General features: G+C 43.9%; 1 protein-coding gene across 4 annotated transcripts in view; it reads right to left on the bottom strand.

Annotated features, from left to right (window-relative positions):
- Positions 1-18,683, bottom strand: part of STK4 (serine/threonine kinase 4) — a 111,498-nt gene that overhangs the window by 90,216 nt on the left and 2,599 nt on the right. For 2 of the 4 annotated variants that reach the window (XM_053243425.1, XM_053243421.1), the window contains exons 2-8: positions 18,568-18,630; positions 10,977-11,057; positions 7,070-7,198; positions 3,258-3,372; positions 2,417-2,581; positions 1,204-1,371; positions 167-304 (exon numbers count right to left, since the gene is read on the bottom strand). In XM_053243425.1, coding sequence (XP_053099400.1) covers positions 167-304; positions 1,204-1,371; positions 2,417-2,581; positions 3,258-3,372; positions 7,070-7,198; positions 10,977-11,057; positions 18,568-18,630 — 859 coding nt within the window. Of the gene's footprint in view, positions 1-166; positions 305-1,203; positions 1,372-2,416; positions 2,582-3,257; positions 3,373-7,069; positions 7,199-10,976; positions 11,058-16,724; positions 16,946-18,567; positions 18,631-18,683 lie in introns of those variants that run through there. The other 2 variants (XM_053243422.1, XM_053243423.1) reach the window with 2 other exon arrangements.

Raw genomic sequence — 18,683 nt, 5'->3', positions numbered from 1 at the left:
AGCTGGGGAGGATGGGAGCAGTATTCCAACCACAACTAGAAAGTTTCAGGTTGGTCACCCCTAAGCTTGCCGAATCCAGTCCCCAAACGAAAAAAGAAAAAAAGTGAGGAATGGGCACTTTCCACTTCTTAAGTGCATTCCAGCATAGTAGATAGTAGATACTGACCTGAAGCAGCTGTGTAGCAGTGGCTCTTTGTTCTGGACACTTCACGAGACATTGTTTTACAAAATCGGTGAATTCATCTGACCATACTTCTGGTTTTCGGAATGTTGGAGGTGGATTTGTAGGAATCATGAAAATTGCCTACAACAACAATTGCATTTGCTATTACTACTCATTCCCCCACTCCCCTTTTGTAAAGGTCATGCACAGTAGGGCCATATGAAGCTGCCATATACCGAGTCAGACCATTGGTCTATCTTGTCTTCACAGACTGGCAGCGGCTTCTCCAAGGTTGCAGGCAGGACTCTCTCTCAGCCCTATCTTGGAGAAGCCAGGGAGGGAACTTGGAACCTAGATGCTCTTCTTAGAGCGGCTCCATCCCCTTTGGGGAATATCTTACAGTGCTCACACTTCTAGTCTCCCATTCAGATGCAACCAGGGCAGACCCTGCTTAGCTAAGGGGACAAGTCATGTTTGCTACCACAAGACCAGCTCTCTTCTCCTAAAGAGGCTCTTGCAAAAGCCTTAAGGACCAAATGTCTCCTGACAATGTTCTGAAGGGGCTAGCAATTAGTGGCTCCAAGGCTGCATCTCAATCAGTCATGGGCTCCTGCTTAGAGCCAGCAGTTAAATTAGCTGCTGTCCCAGATGTACTGCATTTGTACTCTGCATATTCACAAATTCAATATATAGCTGGAACAGGTTTTGTCCAAAAAAAACAAGTGACCTACAAAAACTGAGAAATGATCTGAATCCCAGCTTTTTTTTTTAATGACAGAAAGCAATGATGTGAACATAATGGGTAGCATCCATGGTTGTACTTAGTCTGGAACAGGACTGTTGGTAGTGCCAAGGACACTACCCTAAACTTTCCTTAACTAATAAAAATGTCCTTTTACTAGATGTGCAAGGAATGTGAAGAAACTAAGCTAGTTTGATCATGTACACAAGATCACGTAACAATCTCATCTTGCTTTTAAATCTCATAAAGAACGCAGGATCTCCAGCTTCTTAATCTTGGAACGGTTACTAACACTTACCCTCATTGGGTGAATATCAGCATAGGGGGGCTTTCCTTCAGCCATTTCAATTGCAGTAATGCCCAGAGACCAAATGTCTGCCAGACAATTGTATCCAATTTCTTGGATCACTTCTGGCGCCATCCAAAATGGAGTTCCTATCACAGTGTTTCTTTTAGCCATGGTATCCTTAAAAAGGCAAAATTTAAGCAAGTTAACTAGTAAAATAAAAAAGCATGATAACCAATGCAAAGCTTTCTAAAAAGAGGATCTGCACACCAGGATTGCAAGTACTGGAAGAACAACTTCAGATACTATAAAAATGAAGTAAGCAACACCCTAATCTTGAACACATTTAAGTCAATAGAAACTAATGTGAAGTAACATGGACTTTGATTCAAATGCCTGGAGTCACAATCCTAACAAATCAGTTGACAGTCCACACAAGTACCTCAGAAGTAGGGATGTGCACAGAACTGGTTTGGTGCTCTTTTTCTAAAGTGCTGAACCAATTCAAAATGCCAGCGTTCGAGCTGGTTCAGAGTCAGGGGGTGGTTGCTTTAAGGTGCAGGGACGGGAATCCTTACCTCTCCCGCCATGTTTCCCCCACCAACGCTGCTGCCAAAATCGCTGACGCACAACAGCCGAGTACCTTCTTACCATCCTGGCCAGCGTAATACCAGAAGCGGGTGGTGTGCGTGAGTCACATGCGCTGGCCACTTCCAATATTACACTGACCGGGGCAGCAGGAAGGTACTCAGCCACCCCGCATCAGCAGTTTTGGCACCAGCGCCAGTGGAGGAAACATGGCGGGGGAGGTAAAGACACCATCCCCCCAACCTTAAAGCAACCCCACCACCACCTCCTGAGAGTGCACGGAACCAGTTCTGTTCACATCCCTACTCAGAAGCACACAGAAGCTGGCAGATGGAAGATGAACCATCCATCACCTCATTCAAAGGCTGGAGAGTGGGGCAGCATAATTTATGTAAGAGCAGCAGCTTGAAAAAGGGATACCACATTTATGCAAGTTATGCGAGTCATATGTACAGCCCCCACAAGACCCAAATGAAGGCTCCATGCAAGTGGCTCCTGGCCATGAGGTTTACGGCCATCCTGTGAGCTCCTGATGCACTCCAGTACTGGGCCTGTTGGCGCAGGTGAATCAGTCCTCAAACACAATAAAATTACTCAAGTATCAATGGGAAAAGTTATGTAAACAATTCCTACTTACTGTAAGTTGGCCTGCTACCCCAAAGTCTGCAAGTTTAGCATGCCCCTCTGTATTGAGCAATATGTTGCCAGCTTTAATGTCACGATGTATTTTCCTCATGAAATGCAGGTATTCAAGTCCTTTGAGTGTTGACTGTATTATTGTAGCAATTTCATCTTCCATCAACTGCCGAGAAAAAATCGTTAACAGGTAGTAATAGTTGCCTAATGTCAAAGGAGACTGCCGTTGTCCCTTAAAATATACAAGATCGCCTTACCTAATAAGAGAAGGTTATAAATGTTTTAATTTGGATGGCCTACATCTAAGCTTGCGCATGTACATGGAGGAAAGGAAAGATTGTGCCGAGTCAGTGTCGACTCCTGGCAACCACAGAGCCATGTGATTTTCTTGGTAAACCACTCACAAGAGTTGTTTACCATTGCCTTTCTCCCGCACAGTATGAGATGATGCTTTTGCCGTTGTCACTGAAGTGAGCATCCGCCTCCAGCACCTTCCTATATCGCTGCTGCCCAATATAGGTGACTACAAATATATTTTTTACTAGGCACAGTCTGGGAAGCACACCAGCAGGGATTCGAACTAACAGCTTCTTGCTCCCTAGAAAGGGTAATTTTCAGTTATTCAGTCTTCCCTCTGCAGACACCTGTGCATCTAAAAAATGTCGCTCTATTTCCCCAAAATAAGAAGTACAGAGCTCCATCACCTTAAATGATGGCTTATCATCCAAAATGGGCTCAGATGGAGAAATTACTTGACTTAGCAGGTGTGGAAGGGAATCTGAACGAATACATCTATTAATTTTTTATCCAAAAAAATGTCAAGATGCTGAAGGAGCACATACCGTTTTATTTCTCAGTCGAATGATATCTGACACAGATCCGGCACCGCAATATTCCATGACTATCCAGAGGTCCGTGTTCTTAAAATAGCTGCCATAGTATTTGACTACATGGGGACTAAAGAGAATTAGAGAACATGTCACTGAATGGGCTGAAGTGCACGTTTTGTGCACTTCACAAAGGACTTAGTACAGTATGTGGGTCCTATTAAAAGAGACAAACTCAGAAAAAGGAACTTTGCCAATCACCACCACTCTCTTTCAGTTTTGTGATTTCACTCACTTTAGAAGAGTGCATTTGAGAAACTCAAACAAAAGATGCAGAGGGTCGATCTGTAAAGCTTGATCTATCTGCCTTATGATTGTTGCCTGATCATCTAAGGAGCAATATGCTACTAAAGATATTGGCTGACATGTACAATGTTGCATGCACCTTGTAACGTAACGTTCACGCAGTTGTGCAAGTGCACACTTGCACAGCAGTACAACCTTTTGAAAGAATGGCTGTACCATCACACAACTCTGCACACAAGCACACTTGCACAACAGCGTGAACATTACATTGCAAGGCGCACGAAACATGATGCAATATGTCAGCCATTAAATCTGTTTCACAGGAATGGTCCTTTGATGAGATGCCAAAGACCGCCAAAGCCGTTATGTAAAAAATGCTATTGTAAAATTAAACTATTTAGTTATAAAGAACAGCAGCAACCTCTAACCCACTACTATCTTTTAGTAGGAAAAGTTTGTTTTGCTACAGCAAAGTAATTAATACAACAAGGCAGACTGAACTAGATTCCTAATACAGTACTTAGTATTCATACAGTGCTATGCAGTGCAAGTGTTCCGTGAACTTTACCTTCTATAATCTTTTAAAAAATATATATGTTAATTGAAATTTTCAAAACCATAACAATGCTAAGAAATAAGGAGTATAAGCATATACAAATGACTATAACATGAGTATGAATATTAAGCCAATGATGCATAGCAAAAAAAAAAAAAGAGGATAAAACAATAATTAATGCCCCCCCCCAATCATATTAAGTACCATACGAGTGAAATATATTAGGTAGATATTTAAGGGTGGGGGGAGACACTAATGATCACAATAAGCGAAATGAGTCAATCACCAAGCAGATATGTGTCCAAGCTCAGACAGTAGATGAGTCAGAACTCTCAGTAATCTTAAGGACTGATGTATCTCCATCCTGAAGATAAAGGTCTGAGTCAGAGGAACAGGTGGCCCACTATTTGTGGGAGTTTGGTTCCCGCCTATAACCACGAGTACAGAAAATGCAAACAGAGAAACCTTATACGTATGGGAATCTAGGGGTTAGGTTCCTTTAAAAAAAAAAAAAAGCCAAAGAAGTGGGAAGAGGGGAGAAATAAGAGTAGACATCTACAATATCTTGTTCTCCAGGGCTCCAGAAATGCCCCTGAAAACCCCCGAACTGGCCAAATCTTTGGCTAATTTTTGCCAATAAAGTGGGGTTTTTTTCCTTTTAAAAGAAAGAGCCTCAAAATGGCTTCGTGCTGTAAAATGGCAGTTGGAAGTGACACCAGAAGTCATTTCCGGGTCATTTCGGATAAAGAAATCGGGTCCCTAAGACCTGTCCACAGTTACGTGAAACCATAGGTGCTGGACCACAGATAACGAGGCCCACCTGTATAATGACTTGCCTAAAAATAGTTAGGCTACAGTACTATGAACACTTACATGAGAGTAAGTCCTACTGAACTTACTTCTGAGGAAATATACCAAGGATTGTGCTTTCATGGCTGAGGGCCGAAGTAGGCATGACACTGTACACAAGTGATCAAGAAGATGGGGGAAGATCAGGGTGGAAAAGCTGGCTAGACGGCAGTAGTCAAATTGACATGGCAGGGGGAAATTGGAATGCAGAGTCCAAGGATGAGAGGAAACTAGTGCATGTTGTGGGCATGCAAGCCAGTGTCTTGTCTAATACACTGGAGGGGCATGTTGGATTGCATCTGTGCAGGAATCTCTCAGGATGCACACTCCAAGAACTGAACTACATGTTACACTACGATTTACTACTCAAGAAAAGTAAGCCATTTAAGTGCATACAGAACTGACACCCATACCAAAATGCAAGTCCAAATGTTCTTTCAAAGAAGTGATAATCTATTGTGTCGGGGGTGGGGCAGTGGGCGGCTGTTTTGAGTATACAAAGGCACCTTGATAATCTCCAAACTGGACTGTTGTCATCTGTTGTTCATGGGGTTGCCTTTGATGACAGTACAGGTATACTGGAGCTAGTGCAGAACACAACAACTACACTCCTGACTGGAATTGGCCACAGGGATCATGTTATACCAGTACTACAGAGCTGCACAGATTACTAGTGGATGTCCAGGAACATTTCGAGGTGCAGGTTTTAGCTTCTGAGAGACCCTTTAGGCCATCGGAGGCCAGGCACATAGTCACAAAGGATCCAGCCTTTTCTGCAACAGCTCCCTCTGCATCTCTTTGACAAAAGAGAGCAGCCAAGCCGGTTCATTGACAGTCACCTTCCTAAAAGACTAGACTAGGGGTTCTCAAACTTGGGTCCCCAGATGTTGCTGGACTACAACTCCCATTATCTCCAGCTACAATGGCCTTGGGTTGAGGATGAAAGGAGCTGTACTCTGACAACATCTGGAGACCCAAGTCTGAGAAACCCTAGTCTAGACTGTGCTTCCATTTATAAGTTTAGATGGAAGTTTGGTATGCACATTCTTTTATTTGGTTGCTTTCTAGTTTCCTGTGACACTTGGTTATTCTACAGTTTCCTGTGGCTTTTCCTTGAAGTGATTTTTTTTTAAAACTTTTAAAACATTAATTGTAAGAGGTATTGTTTTGGGTTATATTTGCATGGAATGTTGAGAGACAATTTTGGAACTAAAACAGAGATGAGGGTTTTCTGGAAAAATTTCCCATGCCAATTTCCCCCTCATTTACATAAGATTTGTATTATTTTTTCCTCAAAAGAAATTACTATACAAACATTCTTGATGCCATAAACAGAACATGATCTGACCTGGTAAGTTACTTGATCTGTTTATACAGTTTTTAAAAAGCACCTTCACCATATTAATTTTCCCTCACTGTATCTCAAATGTTTTTCAATTAGAAATTTTAGGAATGGAAAATTTTCCATGTAAAAATAACCTGGGGGGTGGGGGGATCCAATTTGGAAAGTTTTCCATGTAAAATCTTCCACCTTACATCTATGAGCTAAAACCTGGGAAACAAATTTTTAAATAAATATGATTTATTTAAATATGATCCTGGTTTGCTGCTCTAGACAACCTTTCACAACAAGATGGTACATGGGCAAGAGGAAGGGGCTAGGAGAAGTGGCTTATGTGCTTTTAAAGGAGGACCACAATTTTGGCTTGGCAAACTAATCAAACCATTATTTGTGTTTGCCACAGAGCCCTCCCTTCCACTGTAGCACATGCAGAGACCTTAGGCAATGGTATATATCCTCACTAGGCTTTTGCATAAGAAACAATTCATACCTTGATGCTCCAGCCATTTAAAAACAGACAAACCTTTCTATAAGGTTCTGAGAGGCGACAGTGAGATGCTACTAGCATTCCGCTCCCATCCTTTCACAGAAAATTTTTTTGGGGGGAGAAAGTCAAAGTAGTTCCTTTCCCTTTCTACAAAAATCCATCATGCAGGAAAGAAACTAGCCCTCCTTTCTTCCCTATAAAGGAGATCCACTTTCCCTCCCAAACAATGTATGGCACTCACCAGAGGCAAGCACGCAAATGGAAATCTATGGAGCACTGGTACTTACCTATCACATTGCTGCATTATGGATATTTCTTTAATAATTTCCTGCAGGTCAGACTCAACGGGAACTTGCTTGATTGCAACCACTTGGCCAGTTTCTTTGTGGATAGCTTTGAAAACACTGCCATAGGATCTGTAACAAGAAATGCACAATACCAGAAGAGGCAACACAATACGGCAAAACATTTGACTTCTATTTCGATGTGCACCACAAAATGAAGAAGTCTGAACTGCCTGAAGAACAGATTAATAAAGACTAACCGACCCCGCACAAAGCATCTGTGCAGCACTTGGGGGCCGGCAGTTTCCCCCTCCCTCTTCCTCCTGCCGTGGTCTCTCCTCTCTTCCCCTTCCCTCCAGCCCCGTGCTCTCTAGTCCTCCTCCCCTCCCATTCCTCCTCCCACACAGAACTCCAAGAAGGGCCCCCCGTCGCCGTTTTTTCTCCCTCCTTCCCTCCCGCCGTTGCCATTTTTCTCTCCCGCCGTTGCCATTTTTCTCTCGCTTGCCTGCCGCCGCCACTTTTCTCTCCTGCCCGCTGCTGTCTTTCTCTCCCCGCCGCCCGCCCCTGCTTTTCTCACCCGCCTGCCGGCCGCCGCTGCTTTTTTCTCCCCCACTCCTCCACCTGCCTGCCCACCAGCCGGCCACCACCAGCACTTTCTTCCCCCTCTCCTTCTCACTCTGCCGGCCTTTTGCTGGAACTCTTGCAGCGTGTTGCAAGAGAGTTCTGCCGCCAAATCCTGGACACGCATGCCGGCTAAGAGAATTAATTATATAGATTAATCTAGTTCCAGTCTTGCTAACTTGTTCAGTATCAAGGCTCATATGAGGAACATGCCACAAACTGGAAAGTGAAAATCGTGTTTATAGTGCATTAAGAGATAAAGTTGACATGAGAGAGAGAGAGAGAGAGAGAGAGAGAGAGAGAGAGAGAGAGAGAGAGAGAGAGATTGATTCAAGGGCCTCAGAGGCATGATGCCTCTCAATACCAGTTACAGGGGAGCAACAGCAGGAGAGAGGGCATGCCCTCACCTCTTGCCTGTGGGCTCCCCAGAGACAGTGGTAGGCCACTGTGTGGAACAGGATGCTGAACTAGATATACCTTGGGCCTGATCCAGCACGGCTGCTGGCCAGGGCCCATGTGTGGCAGCCTCCAAAATGGCCACCGCCAGTAGAGAAAAGGCTGGAATGGTCTGAAAACAGGCCAAAACTGCCCTTTGAATAGTGGGCCAAGGCTGGCGGGGGTGGTGGTGGTGGTGGCAGAGATGCCCCCACCCCCATGGCTGTGGCAGCACCCCCAGACCCAGCAGCGAGTCCTTAATTTTTTATTTTATTTTAAACCTTAGAACCCTTGAACTGGCTTGAATTCAAGCCAAGCTGGGCGTTTGTTTGGGAAGAACAAAAACGAGCATGTCCGGTTTGGTTCAAATTTTGTGCACACCCCTACCTCTTGTCAAGAGCAAGAAAGGCAGGCTTTATGCACAATGCCTCTTTCAATGTCTCTAATCAGGTCAAAATGTAGAGAATTATCTGCTACATAAGTCATTAAGCATTCCATCAAATAGATGGCTTAGCTTAAGGGTGCTAGGTATGGCTTACAGAAAGCATGTCAAGTGTTTCCAGCAGCCATTAAAACAGAGATGCATAATTAGAAATCAATAATAAAAGGACAATATGTGAATGAGAAGCAGAGGGGCAGAGAACCTTGCATCCAGTTATAGCAGTATTATTCACTGCAAGGCCTGGGTGGCCACTGGTAGCCCGCATCAACCCCAAGTGCAGATCCCAGGTGAATGGTTTACTGGGCTGCTGTGAAGCTTCAAGAAAAGCTGAATACTCTGCAGTGTCTCCTGGCACCATGTGGAAGCATCCATTCCAACTTCATAGTGCTGTACTTTGGGGTCTGCTTTAAGGAAAACCAAGCCCTCTTGAGCCCCTGCACCATCCCGGAAGGCATGCACAGTGTGCTGGGAAGTGTAGCTTTTCCCAGAGCTTTCCCCATAAGAGCTTTTAAGAAAGGACTCCATCTCTCTTAAAGGGCCCTCACAGCACTGAGAAAAGTGCTATACTGTGAGGAGGTCAGCACAGTGGGAAATGGCTCTCTCACATTGAAGGTAATTTACCAAAGTAGCCCCCGCTTGAAAAGTAGTGATAATTGAGCTAGAGAAAAATGATAACAACTGACTAAGGGATCTAAGCACCACAAAGCCTGGAGGTGCAACTTAAGAACCAAGAACAAGCTTCACGGGGAGTCCAAGATGGGCTATTTCCTAAGGAGGATGTTTATTTTAACATCACTGACATTTCTTCCAAAGGAACAAAAAGACTGCTTGCTAGCATTTAAAATCATTGTTTAGCTTCTTGATTAGTGTGGAGAAACGGTTATGTGCGTCACTATGTTTCTGAAGGCACCAGGGAGTGTAATAGCCAGGTTTTGGATGCCTATCCACTGCTATTTCAAACAGCCCTAGGGGATGGAACCATCAGCATTATCAGATAGCAGCGACAAACTCTGGGTTAAATACTGTGGGTGGACAAACTAGGCTCTCACAGAACGGAAAACCATTCCCGAGCTCTGCCCTCAAAAGAGAAGTGCGGGAGGGAAGGAGGAAAGGAGTGCTTTGACAGCGTATCTTAAGACACATTTAAATGGAAAAACCCTATTCGTCTCTTTAGGACATGGCTGTTCATTGTAAAGTCCTGGGAGCCGGTGGCAGTTCCCATCAACCCTCAGTGCAGCTCCTTGACTAATTTTTTATTAGGCTTGTGTGAAACTGCAGCTGAAGCCGAATACTCTGCACCAGGGCTACTCAGCTTCGGCCCTCCTGCAGATGTGGCTGGGGATTATAGGATTTGCAGTCCAAAAACAGCTAGTGAGGCCTAAATTGAGCAGGCCTGCTCAGCACAGTCCCCTGACATCATGTGGAAGTGATCATTCCCACCATGTAGTGCTGCACTTCGCCCAGTGTCGGGAGGTTCCTTTAAGGGAGAGAGGCCATTCGAGCCATCTTGGAAAGCATGCATGGAGTGCTGGGAAATGTAGTCCTTCCCAGTGTTTCCCCCACGGAGCTCTTAAGAGAAAATCTGTCTTTTTTCAAGGGCCCTCCCAGCACTGAGGAAAGCACAGTACTGTGTTGATGGCAGCACATTGAAAAATGACTGTCACACTGAAGATTTTTTTTAACCAAAGTGTCCTCAACGAGAAAAAGAATGAAGATCACTGCTTTAGGAGGCAGCCTCCATAAGTGCTCCATGTACCTATTATATATTTTGAACAATTTATTGGTTGGTTGGTGTGAAATAAACTCATACTTCCCCATTACCTACAGATACCAAATTTTGCATTAAAAATCCTGCCACTTAAGTGAGCTGAATGCACTGCTTTTTGCACTGGAATATGCTCAGGGAAAGGTTTAAATGGTGGTGATGTTGTTTTTGGAAGAAATTCTTAATATAATCATCATATTTTAACTGTTGTTCTCAATATATTTTTAACACTCAATCATCAGATCAATAATTCCAGAACGACATGCCCAAAAAGTAGATCTTTCTCAGATTCAAATTTACCATATATGGTAATGATTCAATAAAATGAATAATGTTTGAAGTTGAAATCCTACACATTTCAAACTATTTTTACTTCCCTTTTGCAAGCACGTTAATTACAAATCTATTACATATGTAATTTCTTGAACTTTCCTATAAGTGTAATCTACGCAAAATGACTTTGCCCAGTCAATGACAGGTCTCACTTTCTATTTAGATAAATAGATAGATAGATAGATAGATAGATAGATAGATAGATAGATAGATAGATAGATACTTTATTTACGGCCAATGGCCAAAACATTCTAGTTACTTATATTTGAGAGAAAACTTTATTTTTCATATCATACCACACATCATGCACTTACCCTTCTCCAAGTTTCTCTAGCACATCAAATACTTCTTCTGGCTGCTTTGTCAAACTATCTTCATCTAATTTTCTTAGCTGCCTATAATGGAAAGAAAAAGATTTGAGCTATATTATATAGGTTTCATAGAGTAGGCCTTTGTGCAACAAATTCAGTTTCAGTTGTAGCAAACATGGAATAATAGTGTGGTCAGCCATATAACATCCTGTAACAGAGAACACAGTACTCTTCTTCCCAAACTGGAGGGAAAGTTCCTAAGTGGTACAAGGAACACCCATGCAAAGCTCTTTTTATAGAGCGGAAGAGGCAAAAGAACACCCAAAGTTCCCAGATTTGTAGACAAAAAACAGGCCCAACTACGCCATATCCTAGCCTCACAATCTCTCCTGCTTCTGTCCAGAAATGCCCACTGCTTAGGTCACTTTCTGGCACCTGTGGTGAAGGCTGGTTACCTATGCTTAAGAATTCAATACAGTATCAAGAAACGAAGTGTGTCCATCAAAGCCTGCTTATAAGTAGTACCGTTACGATTAGGGGATATGTATGGATGTTTGAAGCTTAAATGCTTGTATTAACTAGAGTCATGTGAGAAAGGATTCCATTCCTAAAATTCCACTCTATTTTACAGAGAGGAGAGGAGAGCTGGTCTTGTGGTAGCAAGCATGACTTGTCCCCTTAAGCTAAGCAGGGTCCACCATGGTTGCATATGAAAGGGAGACTAGAAGTGTGAGCACTGTAAGATATTCCCCTCAGGGGATAGAGCCGCTCTGGGAAGAGCAGAAGGTTCCAAGTTCCCTTTCTGGCTTCTTCAAGATAGGGCTGAGAGAAATTCCTGCCTGCAACCTTGGATAAGCCGCTGGCAGTCTGTGAAGACAATACTGAACTAGATAGACCAATGGTCTGACTCAGTATATGACAGCTTCCTATGTTCCATGCACAATTAGTAGCATGAACAAAGAGCTCTGTGACAGTTCAAAACAAAACACATGCTGCTTTCTCTACTGAATATGAACATATGATAAAAGAATCAGCAGCAGAAACACACAATGACTTACTAAAATGAGGAAACAGTACTAAGACTCAAACCCAGGAAGTGGCGAAATACCAGAACTAGGAAGTAGCTTCGGAGATAAGCATTAAGACCACAGGACTTGTTCTCATTTGAAAGAGAAGCCAGCAGGAAAGCTCAGGTTGTCATTTCCAGGTAACAAAAAAAAAGACATTAGGGGACAATAGACCTCTTCAGACATTCGCTGAAAAGGATGGTGTACCCATGTACACCACCCAGAGTGGGAACCCAAGTCCCATATCCCCATGGTGTCAATAATCTGCCCTTCCCACCCCACTCATGCTTACACAGTTTGTCTGAAGAGGCAAACACTGCCTGCGTGATGGCAGGCACTTCTGTGAGCGAGAGATTTAAGCGCCTGCATCTCTTGCTCACGGAAGCGTCCATCATTATGCTTACAATGTTTGCCTCTTCATACAAATGCTGTAAGCATGCTAAGGGGGAGTTAGGGAGATAATCGACGTGATGGGGAGGTAGGACTTACTACCCACTCAGGACAGTGTATGCGGGTATAACGTCTGAATGAGGTTAATGTCTCAAATACATCCCACTAAGAAAAAACAGGGCAGCACTTGGAAATTCATACTAATAAGTATTTTAGGAGCCAACTTCACTTCAAAATATAATTTCTGGATTATACTTAGAAGTAGGATTAACCATCTAGGTCAAAACAACAAAAACACAGACAACTAACTAGTCAAATATTTAAACATCTTAGTTTAGAAGAATTGTTCAGCCACAGTGGCCAATAGTCAGGGATGATTGGGGTTGTATTCCAACATCTGTAGAAGCGCCAAAGTTGTGCAGCCTTGATTATACAAGCACACATAGGAACCGATAAATTCTAATTTTAAAAAAGTTAAACGAAGGGAAATAAAAATATTTGTTCCTAGGATAGTGCATACACGGGTGTGTGTGGGGGTGTGGGGGTGTATGTATGTATGCCAGCATTACACACACACACCCCTGTGGCTCCACAAAATATTTGATGGCCCAAATAATTGGCCAACATCCCTACTGACTTAAAATTGTTACACTTCCATTCAACATATATGGCCAGCTATTTTAGCACCATCACCTGAATCTTGGCAAGTTTGCATCAGAATAAAAGTAGAAGATAAACTCTCAGTTATTCTATCAAAGCAAAAAATGAGAGCTAGTATCATTGCAAAAAACACCTGTACTGCAACATATAAGCAAGCTACATATCAAATCAGTACCAGTTGGGGAGAGAACCGAGCTATCTACCCCACAAAATGCTATCTACTTCACAACACAAAGGAAACAGCCTCTTCTGCTCATCATGCAGATGTTCATTAAAAACACACACACACATCCCAGCTGCATGTCACTGATAGCATTCTAACCAACAGAAACTCAGTGAACTATTCAAGAGCCTGGATTTCCTTAAGTTCAGTTAGTAACTTGCAGTGTAATGACAGGCAATTAGCAAACTGACCAAAAAAGTTTTTTCCTCAGAAATTCCAAATTGTAACTGGTCCTCTCAGCCAAGATATGCGTGTTTAGTTAATCGTATGTGTCCCAAATATTGAGTAAACAGACTCTAATACTAAGATCATGTTGTTACACTGGGTCAAATTAAGAGAAAACATTTCAGCACTGATAACACAACCTGTACCATCAGCAATTCCTTTTCTACTGACTAAGGATGGATTCACAATTAGTTTGCATTTTCTTTTCTACAGGCACAGCAGTATCAGTGGTGACTAGTCCTCTTGATGGCTATAGGCTACCTCCAAGTTCAGGGGTAGGATGCCTCCAAATACCAGTGGCAGAGGAGTAGCAGCAGAAGGGGCTTGCCTTCATCTTCTGATTGTGTGCCAAGAACAAGTTTCCAAGGCATCTGATGGACTACTGTGTGAAACAGGGTGCTGGACTAGATAGGCTTGATCCAACAAGGCTCTTCTTACATTCACTTCCCCACCATACATACACACACACATCCAAAGAAATATTTCACACTTAATACCAGCACATCCCTGAAAATCGGCCACTAAGCACATTATCAGGCATAATCAGTTTGTGTGTCTATGTTTGGAAAGCATGAAAGTGGGGTGTGGGGGGAGTCATGCAAAGACCACAGGCAAATGCAAATCCACCCTTGAAAGAAAGCTTGGAGAAACTACAATTTAATGAAGTTTAAAAGTACTACTACCTCAGTCATCAACTAATTCAAATGTTACTGTAAGCAATAAAATTGTGCACTCTAGAAGATGTCTTAAAGTTTATTTGGATCTAGGAGCCAGACACATGACAACATTACCAGATTTAGTGGCAGTCGTTGTGGGGGAGGGGTGTCAATGGGCTTCTCTTTACCCCCTTTACAAGTAACCTGCTTAAAACCTGCTGGGACAAAAATATTTTTTTAGAAATAGCTCTACTTCTGAATATCCTACTCTAGGTGTCACAGTTCAATTTCTAGGTGCCATGGCTCCCTGGCACCTGAGATTTGCCAAGCCCTGTTCAAAAAGAGTTTATAAATAAAATACAGGTTGACAGGCTCATGCCTTTTTTTAGAAACAATTTTTTTAAGTAAGTGTTGAGTAGTTTGTTCCCTCTCAATTACCTGGTTTTATATATCCTAACTTCCCTAAAATCCCCAACACGAAACCAAAAAATAACATATGGTATGAATACTGTGTTCCCAGACTGACTGCTCACGAATCCTGTGATGAAGCTCAGAGACCTGTTCTTCACCTGAAATAAGTCCTATGGGAATTTTTTTTTAAAGGTAAAGTGTGCCTTGAGTTGGTGTCGACTCCTAATGACCACAGAGCCCTGTGGTTTTCTTTGGTAGAATACAGGAGGGGTTTACTATTGCCATCTCCCATGTAGTATGAGATGATGCCTTTCAGCATCTTCCTATATTGCTGCTGCCCAATATAGGTGCTTCCCATAGTCTGGGAAACATACCAGCGGGGTTTCAAACCAGCAATCTCTGGCTTGCTAGGTAAGTCATTTCCCGCTGTGCCATTAGGTGGCTCCCTATGAGAAATACAGGAGCACATTTACCCCTCAATCTTTAGTTTGACTTCCACGGACCTATATTCTGGTTTTCTGCAAAGACAACTTTCTTCTACCTTACACAGAGAATAGAAGACAGTATTGGAGCTTTTTCTTGATCAGATCAGCTAGGCTCATCAGCTAGCACAGCTCTGGGCACATGATGTTGAAGGACTTCAGACATCTGATATTGGGTGCCAAACAAGTGAGAGGGCGATGTACAAAAATGGTTGGTCTACAATATGTGCTTAACCTTAGTTTCAATTCTGTTTTACAGTCAAAAACTAAGCATCAGCCACGTCGTATCTTCTATTTCAGTAAACTGACTCTGCAATTTGGGATATGTTAAGCAGTTTGAACAGTGTTATATGCATGCTACATACTACATTTGCACTTTTCAGAGGCCGTCTCTCTTTGGTATTTGACAAGAACTTCCCATGAAACATTTCTGAGACGCCAGACTTCCTGGTTGACTTCTGGTTATCATGCTTACAAATGAGAAATAAGTATTTGCAAATAGAGACCAGCACTTCCTAGCCATGTCTATATCAAGCACTTCTGAATTGTGTACATGGGCGACTGTCATACAAGGCACACTGCTCATATACTACTTCCCACAGAGAAGCAGCCTCCATTAAACACGCAAAGAGAATGTTATTTTACAAAACTGCACTGCTAACTACACCAGAGGTTCTCAAGCTTGGGTCCCCAGCTGATGTTGGACTACAATTCTCATCACAATGTGGCTGAGGATAATGGGAATTGTAGTCCAACAACATCTGGGGACTCAAGTTTGAGAACCCCTGGTCTACACCATTGGTCTGCATCTGGTGGGTCAGTACTGATCTCAGGTAACTGAGAAAGACTTCTAAGATCTTGTATGGTAGACAATACTGGACAAATATAGACCTTCATACACTTTAAACTGAGTGTGACAGATATTCTTCTTTCAGGTGGCTTGTACTAATGGTGCCATCAGCTTTTTATTTCTATTCAGACTTCAAGAAACAGAACACATATGCAAGAGAAAGAGTGCAGGGTAGGCTATGCACAAGTATACAACAAATTTTTAAAAACTGCTCTCAGGACCGTTTCAGGCTGGGATTAAAGGTGGGTCTGGAGTTTAAAAAGACTTCAGTCTGCTGAGCATCCTACACCAAGCAGAACAGAGGCTACCACCAGAACAATACTCCTCATGCTTCAGTACAAATGGCCACCTTTTCCCATCCGATATGGCAGGTGAGCAGCTCCAGCAGGACAGAAAGCATCACGAAAGGAAGGGATCGACTCCCGTCCCGTTTCTGCTCTCTAGATAGCAAGAACTCTGTCCAAGTTCAGACATGGAACTTCCAGAACAGAGGGTTCCAAGAAGAGAATGATCCCCAACCAACCAGTCTGAGGTTTATTTTATTTATTTGCACAGCACAAGCTGCTTTAGTCAACCCCAGAGCGTGCCCGGAAACCCTGACGGTCAGTGCAAGCAGGGCGAGGACACGGAGAAGCGTGGTCTGCTATCCGGGAGGGAGCAGAAGCAGGCCTCAGATAAGAGCGGTGCACCAGCACGCTGCCTCCCAGTCACCAGGCACCTTCCCTTCCCTTCTGCCTCCCCTACGAGCGCTTCTGCCACCCCCATGCCCGCAGCTCCTGCCTCTCACCGGCGTGGGTGGCGCAGCTGCACGGTCTCCATGGCGGCGGCGGCGGCGGCGGCCGACAGACGGCGGGCGTGAGGTCCAGGATAGGTGCAGGCAGGCGGGCGCGCTCAATCAGCCAGCCCGTCCCTGCCGCTCCATCAGTGCTTCCTCCGCGCTCCGACAGAGGCTCTCCACCCGCCCCCCTCCCAGGGACACTTCCGCCTCTCAGCCTCCTATCCGGCGGGCACCCGCCTGAAACCAACAAAAGGCGGAGAGGAGAGACGCTCTCTGCGACCCACGTGGTTTCGTAGACCTTGCCGGTAGTTCCGGGCGCTGTCTGACATCTCTGGCTTCTCAGTCCCCCCTTGCCCCACCTCTTTCCCAGAAACAACAAAAGAGCCTTCATTCACTGGGTTGATAACTCTTGTCCTATTTATTTTGATTGTGTTACATTTTATATGCCACCTTTCCTAAAACATCTCAGCTGGGGGTGGGGTGGCCTTACAGCATGAATATTAGAAGCAATGATCATGGCTGTAATATTAAAAACACTACACACAGCTAATAAATCCATAAAGGCTCACAAAAGCCACACCAGTGGCAGAAACAGCATCCCTTAAAGGACTAAGGCCTGATTAAATAGCCAGGTCTTGACCTGCCTCTTCAAGGTAGTGAGAGAAACTGAGGCACCGATGTCCATTGGGAGGGCATTCCAAAGCCGGGAGGCAATGAATGAAAAGGCCCTGTCCCACATGCACAAGTCCATATCCCTCACTGTCAAGACATGGAGGAGTAGAGCTCCCGGCCCTCGGGTGATCTTGTCAAGCAGGCAGTTACATTTGGGAGTGTTGGTAATTTGCCATAGACATGGTCTCAGTTCTTTGTATATGGGGCGTGCTTCTCTATGTGATTGTCTCTATGGACTGGCTTGGGGATGAAGTCAGTTTGTCTGCTCCTCCCTTGCTGACTTGAATCCAAACTGAGAGGTTCTCTCTCTCTGCATAAGAGACTGTTAGTCCATTTATTGTTTTCTTAGTCTATGTTTAGTTAGTAAAAAATATCAAACCCTTGTTACTCAGTTAAAGTGGGCTTCTTGTTAAAGTACTTATAGAGGATAAGTAATTACTCTGCAACAGGGTAATTATGTATCCAGGGTAATTATGTATCCTTTATGTATCCAGGCCCCCAAACCGTTAAGGGTTTCAAAGATGATAACCGGCACCTTGAATTGAATCCAGAAACAATTCGGCAGTCAGTGCAGCTCTTTCAAAATGGGTGTGTTCATAATAGCTGTTCAGACACTATGCTGTATGTGGTATAGGTGTCTGTAATAGGGATGTGCATGGAATCGGTTTGGAGACCCTTTATGGGCCTCCAAACCTGTTCAAATAGCAGGCAGTTCCACCGGTTCAAAGGCAGGGGGATTTCTGCTTTAAGGGTGGAGGAGGGTGCCCTTATCCCTCCCTCCACTTTCCCCATGCTGGCACTCCATGATTTAAAAGTCCACCGGGGCAGCAGCATACCTCTCTGCCACCCCATTGCCACCTTTACCGGAAGTAGGCGGAAGTATCCAACATGCCTGTGTGTGCGTGCGTGGGCATGTTATGGCTGCATGTGTGTGGTGTGCATGCACACCCGTGCAAATAGGTGCGGTCAGATACTTCCACCTACTTCCAGTAAAGTGGGCAACGGGGTGGTAGGGAGGCACACTGCCAACCCAGGTGGATGTTTAAAACACAGAGCACCAGTGGAGGGAGAGTGGGGGGAGGGGTAAGTGCACCTTCCCCTGCCCTTAAAACAGAACCCCTCCCACCTTCGAACCTCCCACGCCCGGTTCCGTACACATCCCTAGTCTGTATACACGTACCTGTTTTTCTGTGAATGGACTGTATATGTGTTCCTTTTTAAAATGAGCTTGGATACAGACCTCCTGAAATATAGAGTACATATAGGAAGTCTACTACTGTACCTGCATTGAACATA

This window comes from Hemicordylus capensis, chromosome 4 (assembly GCF_027244095.1).
Source record: "Hemicordylus capensis ecotype Gifberg chromosome 4, rHemCap1.1.pri, whole genome shotgun sequence".
In the NCBI taxonomy this organism is placed as follows: Eukaryota; Metazoa; Chordata; class Lepidosauria; order Squamata; family Cordylidae; genus Hemicordylus; species Hemicordylus capensis.
This window is presented reverse-complemented; position numbering and strand designations above follow the sequence as displayed.